General features: G+C 39.1%; 1 protein-coding gene across 3 annotated transcripts in view; it reads right to left on the reverse strand.

Annotated features, from left to right (window-relative positions):
• Positions 1–22,414, reverse strand: part of Iml1 (GATOR complex protein Iml1) — a 724,094-nt gene that overhangs the window by 34,149 nt on the left and 667,531 nt on the right. For 2 of the 3 annotated variants that reach the window (XM_067141784.2, XM_067141783.2), the window contains 2 exons: positions 20,981–21,141; positions 18,038–18,206 (listed from right to left, as the gene is read on the reverse strand). In XM_067141784.2, the coding sequence (XP_066997885.1) occupies positions 18,038–18,206; positions 20,981–21,141 (330 nt within the window). Of the gene's footprint in view, positions 1–6,730; positions 6,864–18,037; positions 18,207–20,980; positions 21,142–22,414 lie in introns of those variants that run through there. The other variant, XM_067141785.2, reaches the window with a different exon arrangement.

Raw genomic sequence — 22,414 nt, forward strand, 5'->3', positions numbered from 1 at the left:
CAGGAATGTCATGACCATATCTCTTCCATATTCCCAATGTTTTTCCATTAACTGCTTCATATTGAAGATGGGGTCACATGTTGATCTTCCATTTCGAAAGCCATATTGCTGTTCTTGTAACAGTCCTTTCACCTTTCTTCTCCTTCTCTTCTCTTGTACCTGGGGTACAAGTGTGATTCCTCAATAATTGTCCAGCTCCATGGCTAAATGGTTAGCATTGGTCACAAGGGCTTCAGGTTTGATCCCTGGCAGGGTCAGGAATTTTAACCATAATTGGTTAATTCTCCTGGCACGGGGGCTGGGTGTATGTGTCGTCTACGTCATAATTTCATCCTCATCACGATGCGTAGGTCGCCTACGGGCGCCAAATCAAAAGACCTGCAACTGGCGAGCCATTTCAGTTTTCCTCAATAATTATCAGATATCTTCTTGCCCACTATAAGTATTATTACTCCTTTACTCCAGTCATTTCTTAACGATTTTTCTTTTTATATACATCTAAGTAGCAAATACAGCCACTGTCAACCAATCTGCTTTTATCATTTCCTCATACAATTCATCCAATCCTGCTGCCTTTCCCATTTTCATTCGTTTGACAGCAGGTTTTACCTCTTCCATTGTGATTTCACTCTTGGATTCTGTCTTCTCACACACTACCGCCATCATTTCATTTACACTCCTCCTCACATTTGAGAATTCATCTTTTCCTTATCTCCTCTGGTTGTGTTATTAATTCTCCTTTTTTTTAGTTTCACTTGCTCTGTGTGGAGATTTTCTTTCCTCTTCCTTTTTTCAAGATTCATATAGCACCCATCCTTTTACCCCTGTACACATCCTCTTCCAACAACTCTCGTGTAAAACCTTCCCAGCTTTTCTTCCTTTCTCCACTTTCTACTTTCTTGCACCTTATTTTCATTTCCAGATACTTTTTCTATTTTCTTCCATTTTTTCCCTATTCCATAATTACCATGCTTTCTTCTTTTCACTTCATCCCTTACCCTCTCCTTTCACCATGGGAGTCTCGTTATTTTTCACTCTTTCAGCTATTCTGCTACAAGCACTCTCTGCCACAGCTTACGAATGCCTTCTTTTATATATGTCCCATTCCACTTCCACACTCTCCACCTCAGTTCTGGGTATGTGTTGTTTCAATTTATATGGAAACTTTCCTTTTACTTCCATATCTTTTAATTTCCAAATTTTCTCTCCCTTATTTTGTTCATTTTTACTATTTTTCCAACTCTTGACTTTTGCTACCACTACTTTATGTCTCCATCAAAGGCTACTACTGGCAAGGCTGTTGCATCGAACAATAGTCTACGATTTTCTCATTCCACCAAGAAGTAATCAATTACTGTCTTTGTTCTTCTGTTTTCCCAACCATATGTTGTAATCTTTCTACTATTGTTCTTCCTGAACCATGAATTGCCTACACTTAATCCAGCTGTCACACTATAATCCACCAAATTTTCTCCCTCTTCATTCCTCTTTCCATATCCAAAAGGTCCAATTACTTCTTCGTTTTCTGATGCATCCCACCATTGCATTAAAGTCTCCCCATGACACTCATTTCCACATCCTTTATTTCTTACTCCAGTGTCCTTGGGAATTTGTTCACATCATCTTCTTTGCATCCAGTCTGTGGTACATACACCTGGATGAAATCCTTTACTTCATTCTCTGTCCTTAACTGTAGCTTCATTATTCTATCACATATCTAATCCACTTAATCTAGCCATGATTGAGCTAGCAGAAAGTATGTGAGTGCTGAGGAATAGGACATGCGCTGCTGCAAGTAGTAGTAGTAGTCGCAGCAGCAGCAGCATTATTATTATTATTATTATTATTATTATTATTATTATTATTATTATTATTATTATTATTATTATTATTATTATTATTATAACAACAACAACAACAACAACAATAATAATAATAATAATAATAATAATAATAGGGGGTGTAGAGATAAATCTGGGCCCTGGTCCAGTGGACTTCGTTGGGTGGGAAGAAATCAAGAAAGTAAAGGAGGTGGTAAGAGAGGCTTGTCAAATAGGATAAATTGTAGTGCGTTAATAGAGGAGCAGTAAAATGAGATAAAGGACATTAAGAAGGGCATCAAAGAAGAAGTGAATGAGTTAAAGGTGAAGGCCGAGTGTAATAAAGATGAACCTGAAGGTAAATAACTTGGAGGAGAGGAATTGGCAAAGGTGAAAAGGGATGAAGCAAATGTAACCAGGAATGAAGGAGGAAGAATATTTTTATATATGGTTTACAGGAAGGTGTGAAAGAAGATAAACTTTAGTGAGGTGGACATAGACTACGTGTATAGAGTAGGGACAGTAAAAGCTAGTAGGCCCATTAAAGTTAACTTAATATCCATCCTGATGGCAGACATCGTACTAAGGAATGCAGGAAACTTAAAAGGAGAGAGAGTTTGGGTGAAATGTGATGTGGACAGTGAAGGAAACAGGGGTGCTCAGCTGGGCATCCATTGAGGCTAGCCCAGTGTGGCCGGGCAGGTGTGACATAAATGCGGGCGATTTACGTAACAAGTATACGTCACAGTGAAGTGAGAGAGCGAACACACTTGGCGGGGAAGGCAGCATTCCATTGTGATTACGCAGCTCTCCTCCACTACTCACCAAAATGTTGATTGGGTACAGTATTTAAAATAAAATGCTATAATCGCAAAAAAAAAAAAAGAGACACTTTTTCAAGATATTCTGATTTGATTTATACTCTGCTCAATACAAACAGTCAGTTTTATTTTCTCATATTTATTCAGTCAAATAAAACTGACATTATAATTTTTGTGTCACAATCTACAAAGGTACAGGGTTTAAGCGTACAAGCTATGATTTACAATTCCTTGGATGGAAATGGCAGTATTTCCATTTTTTTAAAACCCCCATGGCATTTACGCCCTTGAAAGGGCTTTGGCCTGCCCAGCAACCGCTGCTCAGCCCGAAGGTCTGCAGATTACGAGGGACCGTGTGGTCAGCATGGTGCATCCTCTCGGTCGTTATTCTGGGCTTTCGAGACCGGGGCCGCCATCTCACCGTCAGATAGCTCCTCAATTCTAATCGTGTAGGCTGAGTGGACCTCGAACCAGCCCTCAGGTAGAGAGAAAAATCCCTGACCTGGCCGGGAATCGAACCCGGGGCTTCCAGGCGAGAGGCAGGCACGCTAACCCCACACCCCAGGGCCGGCCCATTTTTTAAAAGCATTCCTGTTATTCATTCAGCAAAATGTTTCAATAAGTTTACTGCATGATTTTGCACAGTGTTGTACTGATGTGTGACTTTCCCTGTTCACTGAATTTCTGAAAATAGTATTTAATACTTATCAGGCATCCGATGATACTGGCTAGCCTCTATATGGCACAGGAGTTTCATCATGAGTGAGGACATAGATATCTACTATCCAAGATTAAAGTACAACAACAATTTAAATGCATCTACCAAATAGATATACAGTATGCCTTCAAATAAATAACCTAACCAATTTTATTCCCGGTAAGCATGATTTGATTATTGGTGAGTTTATAAGATAATTTAAACCCAAACAACCACAAGCCACAACTTATCCATCTTAATCTGTATTATCTTAGAAATATTTCTAAAGCACCTCTTGACATATAATCGTGAATATTGTGATTCATTACATAAATGTCCGGCTCCATGGCTAAATGGTTAGCATGCTGGCCTTTGGTCAGAGGGTCCGGGATTTGATTCCCGGCAGGGTCGGGAATTTTAACCATCATTGGTTAATTTCCCTGGCACGGGGGCTGGGTGTATGTGTTGTCTTCATCATCATTTCAACCGCATCATGACGCGCAGGTTGCCTATGCGCGTCAAATCAAAAGACCTGCACCTGGCGAGCCGAACTTGTCCTCGGACACTCCCGGCACTAAAAGCCATACGCCATTTCATTTCATTACATAAATTATAAAGATATTTGAAGTTGTAGGCCTCATTCTTTATTGTATCCGGTCAAAATACATAAACTGCAATGAAATTAAATAACTTATTTCTTATAATGTGAATTGAAAATAAAACAGATTTCTGGTCTCTTACTTTTGTTATTTTCTGCTTCCATTTCAAACTTGAATATCGCTGCAGTGATCAAGAGTGACTGGGAGAACTTCGCCCAACCGTCATGGCCTGAGACGTAACCACAGTGTCACTGGCTGAATAGCATACGCTCAATGCCTGCCTGCCCACTTACAGTACTGGGCGCCCCCCAGTGTGAGCACCTTTGCTATAGAATTTAAGTAAACATCTAGGGGTGGCGAGAGAGCAAGGCCTGAGGGCGCTTATCAGAGGGCAGCAGTTGGTGGTCGGGAATGGTAAATGGTCATGAGTGTGGATGGTGGACAAGTTACAGGAAATGGATAGAACACATCAGCAGACAGAGTTACAGTCAGTAGATGAAGGTGAGAGGAAAGATTGGAAGAGGTCAGATCGTGATGGCGGGGCAGAGGCTGGCGGTGAGAAAGGGATCAAAGTCCAGTTCGGCGCAAGGTGGGAGAGTGAAGAATTCCAGGCAGAAGAGGAAGTAGCAACAGGACAAAAATAGAGGGAGGACTGTAAGGAGATGACAAGAGGAAGAGGAGCAGCGGAGGGGGAAGAAAGAAGACGATGAGAGGTAATGAGTAGGGGGAGAAGTTTAAGCCTCAAAGACTTGTGAGGTAAGAAAAATAAAGGGCATGAAGTAAGAGAGAGAATAGAGTATGCAAAAATGAGCAAAAAGAATGAAAATGAAACCGAAAGAGGAGTGATGATAACAAGAAGCAAAGCGACCACTATAACAGAACGGAATAAGTACAAGGGTGAGAGGGGGAGGTAGTAGAAGGGAATAAATAGCTAGGGTGGGAGATAGGTTTTATAAGTATTGAAGGGATAGTAAGTAAGTTGAGGAATGAAGAAGTGATTAAAGTAGGGGAGAGTTTTGATATTGTGGCACTCTTGGAGACATGGCTGGAAGAAGGGAAGGGATTAACATGGAAAAGATTTGTTGTAAGGAACTTTTTTTTTTTTGCTAGTTGCTTTACATCGCACCAACACAGATAGGTCTTATGGCGACGATGGAACAGGAAAGGGCTAGGAGTGGGAAGGTAGTGGCCGTGGCCTCAATTAAGGTACAGCCCCAGCATTTGCCTGGTGTGAAGATGAGAAACCACTGAAAACCATATTGTAAGGAACAAAATGAAAAAGAAATTTGGAAGGAGGGGGTAGAAATCCAGGGGGATATCATTATTAATAAAGGAAGAAATAAGTGATTTAATTGAATAAATAGGTAATGAGATGGAGGAGGTGGTATGGATTAGGTTTAAAATGGATGGGAGGCAAGATGAAAGAGATATGCTTGGCGTTCCTGTATAATCATCCGAGGGGATCGGTATATGCAAATGAATATTTCTTTGAGGAGTTGATAGAGGAAATAAATATGATTAGTGATAAGTATGAAGAGGATGGGATAATCTTGTTGAGTGATTGGAACGCAAGAATAGGTGGTTCAAGTCTAGTATATAGCAAGGAGGTAATGGTAATAAAGAGAGGCAGAAGATGGAGCGAAGATAGAGAGAGAAATTGCTATGGGCAGAAGTTGCTAGAGCTATGAGCGGCAGTAAACGTGTACATTTTGAATGGATAGTAGAATGGGGATAGGGAAGGGAAGATGACATACATTATAAAGGAAGGATGGAGTGTAATCGATATGGAAATTAGTGCAGAAGATATATTAAAAGGAATAAGCATGATCAAAATAGCTGACTGGGCTCAATCCCACTATGCCATGGTATACATAAATGTGAGGAGAAAGGACGAGGTGGATGGGAGGGGAATAAAAACGGGAGAGAAAAAGGAAAGAGATTTTTTTTTTTTTTTTTTTTTTGCTATTTGCTTTACGTCGCACCGACACAGATATATCTTATGGCGACGATGGGATAGGGAAGGCCTAGGAATTGGAAGGAAGCGGCCGTGGCCTTAATTAAGGTACAGCCCCGGCATTTGCCTGGTGTGAAAATGGGAAACCACGGAAAACCATCTTCAGGGCTGCCGACAGTGGAGCTCGAACCCACTATCTCCCGATTACTGGATACTGGCCGCACTTAAGCGACTGCAGCTATCGAGCTCGGTGGAAAGAGATTTATTAAATATAAATGGACAGAGGGAGCTAAAGGGAAATTAAATAATTACCTGGAAGGAGAATTCCATATTACTAGGATAGGGTCTGAAGTAGCAATGAGTTATAAGGAGCTAGATAGGGCCTTAGAACTACAAGAATATCCCATAAAGAGGGTAGCAGAGGTTCAATCAATCACTACTGATCTGCATTTAGGGCAGTCCCCCAGGTGACAGATTATCTGTCTGTCGTTTTCCAAGACTTTTCTTAAATGATTTCAATGAAATTGAAAATTTATTGAACATCTACCTTAGTATCAGAGGGGATCAAATATAAACGGAATTTTATTTTTAATTTAAATTCATTTATTGAAAAACACAAGAAAATTACAATTTATTTTTCCACACAGTTTCCTGCTTTGGAAATGCATTTGTCCCAGTGTATGGGCAGCTTTTTGATGCCCTCATTGTAAAAAGAACAGGGCCGTGTCAACAGCCAGTTGAGGACGAAGTCTTCCACAGTGTTGCCAACTTAGCGGATTTTCCGCTAAATCTGGCGGATTTAGAAGACTGTCGGCAAAGAAATATATCATTTAGTGGACAGCGGATTTTCTGGCAGAATTCTAGATTTATTATAGCAGATTTAGTGTTTTATCCATTTTACGTTTTTTTAACATTTGTACTCCAGTCTGTCTCCGAGCTATTCCGTATTTCTTGTCAGGAGCTAGCAGTCACCTGAGGAAAAAATGTTATCGGGATTTGATGTTATGAGATCATGGTATCATAAATTTGTAATGCGTGGGGAATGGGTACTTATCTCTTAGTTGACGAATGACGACAGATAATGAAACTGTGAGAGAGTAACATTTATATTTATGCTATGAAGGAAGACCATTTAATGAACTGGCCTGTTTTGTGTGTGGCCCTTGAGGTAGGGGATTCACCTAGTTGGCACCTGGCAGTAAAACGCCTACAAGTTTTAGCTCGCCGGCTCGCAGGCAGGGGGTTAATCCCAGTGAAACTCACAGATCAGGTGAGTACAGACATTTACCTTTATTATTACTATTTTGCTAGTTGCTTTACGTCGCACCGACACAGATAGGTCTTACGGCAACGATGGGATAGGGAATGTCTAGGAGTTGGAAGGAAGCGACCGTGGCCCTAATTAAGGTACAGCCCCAGCTTTTGCCTAGTGTGAAAATGGGAAACCACGGAAAACCATATTCAGGGCTGCCGACAGTGGGGTTCGAACCTACTATCTCCTGATACTGGATACTGGCCGCACTTAAGCGACTGCAGCTATCGAGCTCGGTATTATTATTATTATTATTATTATTATTATTATTATTATTATTGCTCATTATTTGAGATCGGATATCTTGGCAGAATTTTAGAGGATTTTTAGTAGTATTTAGCGGATCTTGAAAATATAAGTTGGCAACACTTGTCTTCCACACTCTCGTCATCTTCAAATCGTTGCCCTCCTAGTGATTCTTTAAGCGGGCTGAACAAATGGACATCACAGGGTGATAAGTCCTGGCTGGAAGGAGGATAATCAAGTGTAGTCCATTGCATTTTCTGTAGCTTGGAGACAGTTAGAGTTGCAGTATGGGGCCGCTCATTGTCATGGAGTAGGATGACCTGTTGAATTGGCTGGTCTTGTCTTTTGCGGCAATATGCAACCCTCGCCTTGTTCAACAGCTCATAGTAGTAAGCAGCATTGATTGTGCGTCACTCATGCAAAAAATCAACCGGCAAAATGCCTCGCCGATCGAAAAAATCGGTTGCAAGAACCTTGCCAGCTGACAGTCGAGTCTTGGCTTTCACTGGTGCTGCCTCCCCTTTCCTCCGCCACTCCTTACCGGCTTGTTTGGATTCGGGAGTGTAGTGGTGGACCCATGTTTCGTCGCAGGTGACGATCCGACTCAAAAATGCATCACCTTCTTCCGCAAACCTTGCTGTAAGCCTCTGACAGACCTCCAAATGTCTCAACTTCAGATTTATGGCCAAAAAGCGAAGGACCCATCTGGAACACACTTTACTACGGAACTGTAGGTCGTTTGTGATGATTGCTTGACAGCTCCCATAACTGATTTCTGATACTGTCGCCCATCGATCGTCATAAATAATGTCTTTAACCGCACAAATGTTTCGCTTGTAATGCTGGTCCGAGGACGGCGATTGAGTTGCTGATTTTCCATACGCTCTCGTCCTTCCTTGAACTTTTTATGCCAGGCAAACACACGCGTCTTGACATTGTTTGATCACCGAACTGTGCAGTCAATCTCTGGCAAATTTCCGACACTGCAACTCCTTAACGAGCAAAAATGTTATAATTATGCATTGCGCAGTAGAGGGATGCACCTGTTGCTCCAGCATCGTGCGCGTTACTGTCGAAACGGCAGGAAATTTCTAACAGCACACTCTCCCCACTCCTAACGGTCCCGCCTAAGCATAGCAGGAACAAAAAACCCATTTATATTTGATCGACCTTCGTAAGTTATTCCAATCCCTAACTGCCCTTCCTATAAACGAATATTTGCCCCAATTTTTCCTCTTGAATTCCAACCGTATCTTCATATTGTGATCTTTCCTACTTTAAAGACACTACTCAAACTTATTCTTCTACTAATGTCATTCCATGCCCTCTCTCCACTGACAGCTCGGAACATACTGCCTACAATGAATCAATAACAGTAAATTTCAGCTTTTTGATACTTATATTTGCATTAAGCAAATCAATTAATCATATACAGTACGTTTCATTCCCTCTGGAACATCTTCAGCTGTATTACAATGCTTAGGTGAAATTACAAAGTATTTATCTTCTTAAGAACATCTTAATAAGTACCTTGTTTTACTTTAATCTACGTGAATTTAAAGACTGAAATAAATTAAAATCAATGTGGGTGGTTGAATGGGATGGTGAAATGGGAGGGAAAATGGATTTACTTATTTTAGCTTATTTTAAAACGATATCTATTCATTTGAACAGATGTTATAAAAAATGTTTTTGTTTCCAGTATAGCATTTTTACATTTACAATGATTTAAATTTATTTCAATTGTGAAGAAATGGGCGTACGACCAGATGATACACACAAACAAGACCTTTTCAGAACAAGCATTGTGACTTTTCGGATTTTACGGGATGTGAAGTGGATAACTGTTACAAAGTGGTTGGATGAACACCGTGGTCGAACAGCAAGCTAATGAAAACCTACTAGATCAACTGAAAACTGAGTAAATGCCAGAATGTATAGTGGAACTTATTGTGGTCCTTAGCTGGCTGATTAGATAATAATAATAATAATAATAATAATAATAATAATAATAATAATAATAATAATAATAATAATAATAATAATAATAATAATAATAATAATAATAGCAACAACAACAACAACAAAAAACATGATGGACAGACCATTGTCCAGTGTAGACCTTCCAAAAAGTAAAAATAAATACTAATCATCAATAAACCAGGTGCTAGGAAGGAGTATAAGAATATACACAAGAATGAACATATTGACAGGCTTGTGTGGCAGACAGAGCAATAGAATAAAGAAACAGGTACTAACATGAAAATACAAAAGAACAAAATACATAATGATCGGTTCTCTCTTTATCAAAACCAGTCCATCATGAGCTTGTATCAACTTCTCTGTTTCAACAGGGTAATAAGCAACCACTATCATTCAAGAGATCTTTCTTGATGAGGGAAGAAAGAAATAAATCTACAAGAACTTGCCCTGATAAGTACAGGGTCCATGAATAAAGACAGTGGTGAGTGTGCTTTGATGTTTTTCATTGCTTCTCTTTTCTAGTAATGTTATTGGTTTTATGTCACACTAACTACTTTTATGGTTTTCGGAGACACCAAGATGCCGGAATTTTGTTCTTTTATGTGACCGTAAATCTACCAACACGAGGTTGGATATATATTTGAGCACCTTCGTAAACCACTGGTTGAGCAGGGACTGAACCTGCCAACTTGAGCTTATAAGCCCAGCGCTCTACTATCTGAACTACTTGGCCTGGCTTCTCTTTACTGTTGCTCCCTCTACCCATATCAGCCTGTCATAGTGTTTATTTGTGTTTGAGTTCTTATCCTCTTTCCTAGCACCCAGTGGCACCAACTTTGGGTGGGGGATGTGATTTTTACCCCATTACCCCACCAAAAATGATCTTAGGTGGGCAGAGTGCCATTTTGCCCCCCCACCCAAAGTTGACTGATAGCTAGGACAGCTACATATACTGTACCTGGACTCCCTAGAGTTTCCATAGAAGTAATCAGTGCAATTAACATGTTATCCATGTACAATCAAAAGAGGTGCAGAATTGGAAGTTACGGGGAAAATATAAATTGTGTGAGTTAACACATCACGGCGAGAAGTGGAGGTATTCGAGAAAGGCATGTTCAGCCCATTTATTTATGAATGGTAGTAACTTTCTGTTGTGGGGATCGAAAATTTATTTCAAACAATGTAAAAAGAAAAGTGTGTGCGAGTTCTGTGAATGGCCGTCAAAGTTGCAGAAGTTCATTCCCCCACTCTGCATAGGAGAAAAGGTTTCTCAAACAGTATGACGATTCTGAAGATAATTCAGCAAAACAGTTTGATTCAGTTTAATAAGAAAGGTGCAAGTGTCTATTCTTTGCAATCATAGATAACATTGTTAATTGTTTAGCTTCTCATTTGACACATCACCTTACAGATACTTGCTTGAAGTTGAGCAGTTTCTACTTGGGAGTGATGCAAACAAAAACTTTTTTTTTTTTACAATTCTATGAAGATAATGTAGACTCTGATCGTCCTTTGCTTCACAGAGGAATGTTTCATGAGTAGCTGCTGAATGAAGGAAAAATAACTGAGAATTTAGAGGACATTATTATTTTTTTTAGAATGGAAATGAAAATTCCCATGACGTCAACAGCTGAGAGGTCTTTCTCAGGCCTTAAAACATGCAAGAATGCAGGGCAGCAGAGATTAAATTCAATGAGTCTTCTGAGGTGTTAGATCTGGAGAAGGTGGCAGATGATTTTATATTAAGAAATGAGACTAGAAATTGCACATTCCTTCAGAGAACTACATTTTCCAATGGAGACTGTTAAACTGAGCAAGTGGCTGCCTGGTTTGGATCACGCAGCTATCAGCTTGCATTCGAGAGATACTAAGTTCGAACCCCACTGTCGCAGCCCTGATGATGGTTTTCCGTGGTTTCCCATTTTCACACCAGACAAATGCTGGGAAGCCCTTTCCTATCCCATAGTCGCCATAAGACCTATCTATGTCAGAGCGACGTAAAACATATAATACCGAGCTCGACAGTTGCAGTCGCTTAAGTGCGGCCAGCATCCAGTATTCGGGAGATAGTAGGTTCGAACCCCACTGTCGGCAGCCCTGAAGATGGTTTTCCGTGGTTTCCCATTTTCACACCAGGCAAATTCTGGGGCTGTACCTTAATTAATTAAGGCCACGGCTGCTTCCTCCCCACTCCTAGCCCTTCCCTGTCCCATTGTCGCCATAAGACCTATCTGTGTCAGTGCGACGTAAAGCAACTAACAAAAAAAAAACATATAATATAATAGAAGACTGTTAAGGATGGTTGTAAAGCTTTTCACAGCTCATATCATGAAATGAAAAATATACAGTAATAAGACATTTATTCAGAAGATGTATTTGTGAAGTAAGTTCTACCTTTTCTGTTCACTTTTTATTGTTTTTGATAGCTCTGTACAAAAGACATTCCTTCAAAGTAGGTATTTATGAATCAAGTTTTACTTTTCTCTTTACTTGAGAATATTATCGAAAACTCTGTACATATTATTCGTTCAGAAAATGTATTTGTGAATCAAGTTGTATTACTGTTCTGTTTTTCCGTATGTTAGTGAATTTTGTTGGGGGCCGAAGGGGTAGTATGTGGTCCTGTGGGTTCACTTCTTGCTGGTGGAAGTGTATTAATAAAACACAGGAAATGCCATTTATTCCTACCAAGTCCGATACATGATTTCAGGAGAAAGAGTAGTGTATCAGAAATGTTAAAGGAACTTGGGTGGGAAACTTTAAGGCCCGGTTTCATCAACACATGTTAGTACTTAACAAGGTGTTAAATCATTTTAACATACGATTTAAGAAAATTTGCGTTTCATCAACAAATGTTAACATTAACAAATGTTAAACTGCGTATTAAAGTTAACATCAGCCATTTCCAATGTTAAATGGCTAACATTAGCATTTAGCAACCTGTTCCAAAATGGCTGCTGTGAATCTCGCTTTCGAGGCGGAATTGCTCTATTTAGATCTTTTACAAAACAATCCTGATCGAAGAAGAGTTCAGCGACGTAATGACTGAAAATTTGACGGATCCGAAATTTCTTCATAGATACAGGTTATCGAAAACAGTCGTTGCTAAGGTTGTTGACGAAATTCAAGTGAGGTTAGAATATCCTACGAAGAGAAACTTACCTCTTTCTCCAATGTTGCAGGTACTGATAATATTACGAGTTTTTGCTACTGGTTATTTTCACATAATGGCCGGAGACAATGCTGGAATTTCTAAAGCCGCTGTTAATAGAGTTGTTGGTCAAGTGTCTGCAGCAATAGCATCCATGAGAAGGAGGTATATAACATTCCCTTCAGTAGAAGAGCGTCAGCAAATTATCCGCGACTTCTATGAAATAAGCCGTTTTCCTGGTGTTTGTTCTACGTGCAATAGATTGCACACATGTAAGAATCCAATCACCTGGAGGCAATTGGGCCGAAATATATCGTAATCGAAAGGGATTCTCTGTTAGCCTAACCTCCAAATCAGGGATATACTTGCTAGGTGGTCTGGTTCTGCACACTACAATACAATATTTAATGACTCCCATATCGGAGCACAGTTTGAAGTGGGACAATTAACGAAGTGATTTTGTTAGGTGACAACGGATACCCGCTAAAAAAAGTATCTGTTTACCCCATTGAAACCCTCGCGGACTTTTCCCGCGCCTTTTCTTTTCTTTTCTTTTATCGTCAAGGCATCTGTGCGCTTGCACTCAATAACTTATTTATATATATATATATATATATATATATATATATATATATATATATATACTAACTAATTCAATTAACAACTCTTTTTCGAAGGAGGAAAAATTAGAACTACGATTCCGTTTCACTTCACGCACCATATTTTACAGCTGTGTTCAAACAAAAGCGCATCGGAGCGCGCTGTAAAACAGCATGTTCGTACCACTGCCTCCTTGATTCGCACCAGTTCGCAATATTGGGAGAGTTAACAGTCGATTAGTTAACATTTCACAAGAAAAGTTTGATGAAACGCAAGAAACCTAACAAGATGTTAAATTTCTAACTCCGGATTAACTAACTACTTGTTAGTATATATTTAACATGTGTTGATGAAACCGGGCCTAAGTAAGAGAAGGGAGAAAACTAGACTTACAGGATTATATAGAACCTATACAGGAGAAGCAGCATGGGGAGATATCCGTGAGAGGCTTCAGTTGGAAAATAATTATATCGGCAGGACTGACCACAAATATAAAATTAGAAGGAATTTTAGCAGAAGCGATTGGGGTAAATTTTCATTCATTGGGAAGGGTGTGAAGGAGTGGAACAGTTTACCAGGGGTAGTGTTTGATCCTTTTCCAAAATCTGTACAGATATTCAAGAAGAGAATAAACAGCAACAGAGAAAATAAATGAAGTGTTAGAGGGCATTCGACCAGTGCAGGTTATTGTAAATAAAAAAAATGTGTGTGAATAAATTAATTCCATCCCCTGGTCTAAGGAGTTTGGACAGCCAAAGTAGGGGACTGCCTGTAGGGGTGAAGTATAGTGGGGACTTCGAGGGCCCTGGGACCACTACGGTAGCTGTGAAGGCCCTTCAGGAACTCTGAAAAATGGTGGCAAAAGGGGCTCTGGTTAAGACGCAGCAGGTCGTTATGCTACTTAGGATCCAGAACGGGTAAAAAAAAAAAAAAAAAAAATAGTAAATAAATAAATGCAATGTAAATATTAATGTTATACCAGTTGTATAGTATCATTTGAAGTAATTCCACATACTGTGTATCAGTTGACTATATTTGTAAGTAGTACAGGAGATATTATAAGTAGAATTTTGTAAACAATATAAATTTAGTAAGGATGAGCTGTGTGTTTAATAGAAAAACATTGTTAGCGTAAATTGTATAATATTGTATTATAGGAAAAATTTTCTTCTCTTGTTAATTTAATATTTAGTGCTTGACAATAATGTATTTTAGTGTACCATTTGCCACCGAGGTAGACACCTCATTTGCAAATAAAGAGATTTTGATTTGATTTGATTTGAATGTCCACGCCGTGGCCCCTGGGCAACGGCTACACTGCGTGTACACGGCTAAGTCATATAAGGGCGAAAAAGCGAGTTCCCGACGCTTCAAAATGGGGATCCACCAGCTAAGGGAGACAACCCCGAAAGAAAACATCGGCCCTCCAGGATTGCTGGGGGTTGGCGTTGGGCTGACAACCCAATCTGTAAAAAAACTCTCTTTAGTACGAAATCTGAACAAGAAATAGCCGGCGTGACCTTTTTACGACGACCTCGCAAACGTGTAAAGGACTTGATAATTGGTTCGTGGAATGTTTACCAAGCTGGAAACCTCAGAAAGTTGCTCGATCAGCTGGATGAGTATCGACTAGATATTACTGCTATTCAAGAAGTGAGATGGATTGGTGAAGGAGTGATACAGAGAAAAAATCACATGGTATTCTATAGTTGCCACATGAAGGATCACATGTTTGGTACTGGTTTTGTTGTCAATAAGCAGATAAAACACCTTATCATGGATTTTCGGGCAAAATCGCATAGATTGTGCAGACTTAGAATTAGAGGGAAGTTCTTCAATTACAGTCTTATCTGTGCACATGCTCCAACTGAAGAGAAGAGCGACGAAGATAAAGATTCATTTTATGATGAATTGGATGAAATTTATAATGAGTGCCCAAAAGCAGACTGTAAAATAATCTTCGGTGATTTGAATGTGAAGATAGGAAAGGAAGACAAATACAGACCTTGTATTGGAAAATATAGCTTGCATGATATTTCTAATGATAATGGAATCAGGCTTATACATTTTGCATCCTCGAGAAATATGGTAGTGGGAAGTACAACTTTTAATCACAAGGACATACATAAAATGACATGAAAGTCTCCAGATGGAAGTACTTTTAACCAAATTGACCACCTCCTATTAGATGCAAGACACTTCTCTAACTTGATGGATGTTAGAAGTTATAGGGGGGCTAATATTGACTCTGACCACTACCTTGTGGTAGCAGCTATTAGAAGCTGAATATCTAATGCAGGAAAGGTACATGGATCCAATGCAAGAAAGTTCAACAGTGCTCGGCTGAAGGAGCCCGAAACTGCTCTCAGACATGCTAGCTTGCTTAATGAGGCCCTGACCGATTTGCCTAATAGTGAGACTATTGATGAAGTCTGGAAGAATCTTAATGACGCACTATCAAACTGAAAATGAAGTTTTAGCAAGGGAAGAGAAAGTCTGGCACAACGATTGGTTTGATGAAGAGTGTGCACGAGCAACAACCTTAAAAAATGAAGCATACAAGAGAATGCAACAGAGGAACCACACCCGAAAAGCAGTGGAAGAGTATAGAACTTCCAGAAGAGAAGAAAAGAGATTGCACAAGAAGAAAAAGAGACAGTATGAGAGGAAAGAATTAAAAGAAATGGGACGGTTGAAAGGGATGAATGATGTGAGAGCTTTCTATCAGAAGTTAAATAAAAGTCGTAAGGATTTCCAGCCTAGAACAAGTCTGTGTAAAGATAAAGATGGTATAATACTGGGCAGTGAGAAAGCAATACAAGAAAGATGGACCCAATATTTTGACAAACTGGTGAATGAAAGTCCAAGTGATAACCAAGTAACCTTACCTCCTGTAAATACAAGAAAATCAGACATAGAAGTACCGATACCTACTGTAGAGGAAGTTGAGCTTGGCATTAAGAAGTTAAAGAATAACAAAGCCCTGGGAATTGATTTAATACAATCAGAGCTTGTGAAAAATGCTGGAAAAGAATTTGTTAAACACTTTCACAAACTAGTGGCCAAGATATGGGTAGCTGAAACAATCCCTGATGAATGGAACGTAGGTATCATCTGCCCGATACATAAGAAACGTGATATCATGATGTGCTCTAACTATAGGTATCTGCTTATTATCCATTGCTTATAAAATATTTTCCAATATTCTCTTTAGCCGATTGGTGCCTTACGTGGAAAATGTGGTTGGTGACTATCAATGCGGATTTCGCCAAGGAAGATCTACTATTGATCAGATCTTCACAATTCGCCAGATACTTGAAAAATGTAAAGAATTTGGAATTGATACACACCATCTCCTCATTGACTTTAGATCAGCCTATGACAGCATTGATAGAAGTAATCTCTATGTAGCAATGAAAGAGTTTGAGATCCCTAAGAAATTGATCGCCCTTGTGAAAGCTACCATGGAAAATACTCGGAATCAAATTAAGATCCACAATATGTTTTCAAGTGCTGTAACGACCAAGAAAGGAGTTACGCAAGGAGATTCATTATCATGCCTTTTGTTCAATATAGCCCTGGAGAAAGTTGTTAGAGATGTATCAACGCAAGGGGAACCATCTTATATAAATCAGTTCAAATTTTGGCATATGCAGATGATATTGATTTAATCGCAAGAACACCAAGAGCATTGAAAGAAGCTTCCACAAGCCTTGAAAAAGCAGCAAGAAAGATGAATTTACAGATTAATGAAGGAAAAACTAAGTATATGCCCGTAACCAAGAAAGACTACCTGAGTGGGTCTACATTCATAGAAATTGGCTCGTATAAGTTTGATGTTGCGCGTAGCTTTACCTACCTTGGATCAGAAGTTAATTCCAAGAGCAATGTTAGTTCTGAAATCCAAAAACGTATACTGTCTGCTAACAAGCGCTATCATGGCCTCAGAAAACCTCTGAAGTCTAAGTTGCTGTTTAGGAAAACTAAAGTCCTGATGTATAAAGTTTTAGTAAAGCCTGTATTAACATATGTAGCTGAGACCTGGACACTCTCAAAATCTGATGAAAGACAGCTCGGCCTATGTGAAAGAAGGATTTTGAGGCAAATTTTTGGGCCAGTGGAAGAAAATGGTGTCTGGAGAAGAAGATATAATCATGAATTGTATAATTTATATAACGAACCAAACATTGTTAACTGTATAAAGATCAGAAGGGTGGAGTGGGCAGGCCATGTGTTGCATGCTAATGACAGAATGATAAAGAAGATATTTAATGCAGTACCAGAAGGAACCAGGAAAGTTGGCAGTCCAAAGTTAAGGTGGGAAGAAGGGGTGAGAGAGGATGTAAAGATAATTGGAATCAAGAATTGGAGGAGCTCTGCACTTAACAGGAAAGAATGGGGAAAACTTCAGAAGGCCAAGGCCCACAAAGGGCTGTTGTGCCAGTGATGATGATGATGATGATGATGATGATGATGATGAGTGAATTTTGTGAATATATAGGAATGTTTGCATTAACAGTTATTCATCATTCTATATGCCTGTGTTCATGTTAATCATACCCCCACACTTATTACCCAAAGTGCCTACTAGCACCCTGTTTTTGATAATTTGAAGTTAGGAAGAGGAGAGGTACCTCAATTCATTCACACACAAAAAAAACAGCATGTGACCTGCATCAACAAGGTTTTCACCTCTGTCCTCTTTCACTGTTCTGTCTTTAACTTCATAATGTATTACTGTTAGGTAAGGATCAATATTTAACTGCATTTATTTTTATCTAGATATGTTTTTGACATAACACAATAAAACTATCTATCTATAAAATAGAAGCAGATAAATTACAAACACGTTACCTTCAAACAAGTAGCTCTTGTTCCCCATTAGGCATTCTGTATCAAGAGGCACAAAGATCGGTCCTCTCAGTGGATCTGATTTATGTGTGAACGGTAGAGCTAATGGATCAGCTGGGATGGGTATCATCTGTAGTCCACATGATTGGGCTTTACGGGTCCACATCAAGACCTAAAAGCATCAGAGGAGATAATATAGCAGTTAAATAAATGTGAATATGTAAGACTACCGAGAGAGAGAGAGAGAGAGAGAGAGAGAGAGAGAGAGAGAGAGTGTGTGTGTTTTTCTCTTAATAATAAGGTAGGGAGAGGGTTCTGCTCAAGTGGAAGTTGTTTGAATCAGGGCCGACAATCAAGTTCTGTGTTCCACTGAAACGTGAAACGTCGTATGGCTTTTAGTGTCGGGATATCCCAGGATGGGTTCGGCTCGCCAGTCTTTCTATTTGACTCCCACAGGCGACCTGCACGTCGTGATGAGGATGAAGACAACACATACACCCAGGCCCCGTGTCATTGGAATTAACCAATTACGGTTAAAATCCCTGACCCAGCCGGGAATCGAACCCGGGACCCTCTGAACCGAAGGCCAGTACGCTGACCGTTCAGCCAATGAGTCGGACCGTGTTCCACTAACACACGGTAATAATTCTAATTTAGGCCCAAGATCTTTCTTAAATACTAAGCATCTCAGGCCAATGTATAATTTTAGCTGATTACCAAACATTTCATGTGATGTGTGGTTGTAATAGACAACAAGTTTTGGTTTTTTTAAAAGGTTCACATATTCCTGTTGATTGTGACAGGACCGCTCGAGAAGTCTATGCCGAGTTGTGCAAACATACGACGGCATTTTTACACATATCCAAGAACATTAACCCTTTCCGGTTGTCATAGCTCGTGTGTATAGCTGAGTTGACACAATGTTTCGCCGTTCGTTGCTAGGTTACCTGGAATGCCAGGGCTTTCGTACTTCATTTCGTAATTGCTGGTCCCTTCCGGAAACCAAAAGAAACCAAACAGGTGTGTTTTAGTTTCTCTTTGCTTCGCAAAATTGCTCTGTTTCCTTGACAATGGAAAGCAGTCGCGTGAAGCAACATGGCGGCGCACAGTCTGACTGAAGCTGAGATTCTTGCATCTATTTCAGCTGATTTTTATGATAGTGACCATGAAAGTGATGAAAATTTTGAATCTGGCGATGAAAGTGATATATCCATTAGTAATTCAAATGACAATATTGATATCAGCGTCGCAAGAAATCATGGAGGAGGTGATAGTATTGTGACTCATCCTGGTCCCAGTCATACAGTGCTGACCTCGAACATACCTTGGAGAGTGCGGAGAATGGGTAATGCAGGATTAGTCAAATTTCTTTACAGATTAGTCAGTGGATTCGTGAGTTGTGGCAACAGACCTAAAATAGAACGAGAGTACTGGTAGCTATTTTTTACTGATCAGTTGATAACCTCTATTGTCCCTGAGACAAACAAATTTGCCGAAATGAAAATACAGCAAAATACCCCACTTCAGAAGAGATCTATCTGGTTTTCTCGGAATGCTGTGACATTAGAAGAGCTGAAGGCAGTTATTGGTATAATTATCAACATGGGGATGAACAATAAGGCAGAAATGCAGGATTATTTTAGTGGAGACTGGTTGGATTAGCAAGCAGGGCTCCGTCCAGGCATTTGCTTTGAATGCTTCCACACACCCAAGACATACCATTAAGAAAGTGAAAAACTTGATTTTGTGTCCTGTAAATACCATACATTAATTCATTTTTTAGTTCCTTCCTGTATATATTGTTACAACGAGTACTTAATACCAGGCTTTAAAATATGAAGAACGCTGACAGAAATAAATACAAGTTGGGAGAAATCAGGACTTACAAATAATTTGAGTGGAAAGGGTTAAAGTGCCATGTGTTTCGTATCAGTGTATAAACTTTCAATCAATATATTCTCAACTGCGATAGTGCATTCGTTTCCAGTAGATTGAAGCAGGACCAGCAGTTCTATTCTGTGTTCCATGAACACATGACAATTTTTGAAACCAAAACCAGAACTTTTAAATGACAAGTGGTTTGTCTTTGTACATTCAATGTATATATGTTTCATCTAGTTTAGTCAGATTGAGGCAGGCCAGTCAAACCCAGGAACGTTCTTGTAATGCCAATGTTTCATATCATTATAAGTGTTTCATATCGTATGTGTGCGTTTTCGAACAGTGCATGTGTTTCCAGTGTTCCGTGTCCATGAATGCATGACAATTTAGGCCAGAACTATGTCTTTGTACATTTTGCTTCAATGTGTGTGTATTTCATCCAATTCTATTTTTTTTTTTTTTTTCAGATAGAAACAGGACTGTCAAATCCAAGAACACTCTTAGAGAGCCAAAGTTTCATATCATTATAAATGTTCGTGTCGTGTTTATGTGTTTCCATGCAACAGGTACATGGTTGTTCATTATGATGATCATTATCTGATTCCCCTGGTTTTGATTTTCATCGAAAACTGATGATGACTCCAAGGGAGTCGAAACCGGTCTTCTTATAATTTAATATATTTTTACAATGTGTTGAATGGTGGAACATCCTTCAAACTCTATCTTATTAAATAAGTTTTTGTCAACCTTGTCCCAAATAATCTGAGCATCCCAATTTTTAATATAATATTTTTACAAAAGATATGTGCTGATTATTCGAGCAAATATGGTACTTTAAAAAAATTTAAATTGAGAACAAAATAATGAAGCCCAGCAGCACTTTCATTACTCTACAGGGAATGATTAGCACATTCTTATTCTATGATATTGAGGATGACAGCTTACAAAATATTCAACAAAATTATAGGTAGAAAGAAAGGAATGAAGGACTAATAATTTTGGTGGTGGTGGTGGTTTTAAGAGTAAAAAAAAAATCATTCATATAAGAAGTTATAGATATTTTACCAGTTCTGCAACAATTGGTCCTGAAGAAGTAATCCACTGCACCACAAGTTCATATGCTCTATCTGGTTTGTAAACAGACTGATATCGAGCATGTCCCCATTCTACTCTGTCACTTTTGTTGGAAATATCTATTTCAAGATGAGTATGTTTATACACAGGAACTGAAAATAAAGAATGAAGAATGTAAATATAACAATACAGAATATAATGAAACCAGGATCTTACATAGGGTAAAGGTGGTCAAGAGTACGCATCGTCCAAGAGTATGCAATGTAAATTTTGGACAGTTAGCAGCACTGAGAATGGTGAGGTACTGAGGTGTCATTCGTTGTTAACAGTCAATGGTCTTGAAGTGTACACAAAGGAGCTCTGGGAATTCTTCTTCATTTGGCAGGTAAATGCATGAATTTGCTCTCAAAATTATAATACAATCTCTTGTTGATATAACAGAGTTTCACCAATTTTTGCAGAATATTCATAAACTTTTATGATGTGCAAGAAAGATATGAGTTTCCACATGATTAACGTGCTAGGAATAATCACCTGGTTGGTAGGTGCATGCATCTAGCGATGGGTTTGTGAAATATTTTCAAGGCGGCCCATACTGCATCAGTTCAAAGAAACATTTACATTTGTGTTTATTTATAGGAGTTGCTCAAACATTATGGGGAGATAAAAAAGAAAAACAGATTGGAAATCGGTTACCACAACAGAAATAATAGAGGAAGCAAGGCAGAGAATTGCAAATGGTGAAATCAAGAGACAAGTGCCAACTACTCTGGGAATCAATGAATGTTGCCTGAGAAAACAGCACAAAGTGGTGAGTATTTTATTCATAAGCTAATTACTGAAATTAAATTTGAAATAATTATAAATAGATTTTTATGTTTATTGATGGTTGATGATAATTTGTGGCAGTAAATTATTGGTGATTTAACTTTCTTATGATTTCAGGGTACTGTTCCAATGTCACTTGGGAGGATTAAAAGGATATTTACAAAAATAAAACAAAGCGAGAACTTGCTGATCATTGCAGAGAATTGGACTTACGGTTCTACGAATTAAGTAGAAAACAGCTGATGGAAGTTGCTTTTTCTTAAGCTTAAATGAACAATCTTCACCACAGTCTCAATAAAGCAAAAGGGCTTGCTGGGAAAGAGTGGGTTGTTCGATTTTGAAAGACAGGCGCTTTCTGTCCGTAGCCCTGAACAATGCAGTTTAGGTAGAGCCACTGTGTTCTACAGAGTACAGAGCCAACGATTTTTTGAGAACCTAAAATCATGCTACAAAGAGCAAAAATTTACAGCTCACAGAATATCTGTGACAAAACAGGAATTTGTACAGTGCCACACAAACTTCCCAAGATGGTGAAGTTGGTTTGCAAGGTTGTATTTGCTGAAAGAGGACAAACCATTACAGCAGTTTGCTGTTTTA

This window comes from Anabrus simplex, chromosome 2 (assembly GCF_040414725.1).
Source record: "Anabrus simplex isolate iqAnaSimp1 chromosome 2, ASM4041472v1, whole genome shotgun sequence".
NCBI classification, from domain to species: Eukaryota; Metazoa; Arthropoda; class Insecta; order Orthoptera; family Tettigoniidae; genus Anabrus; species Anabrus simplex.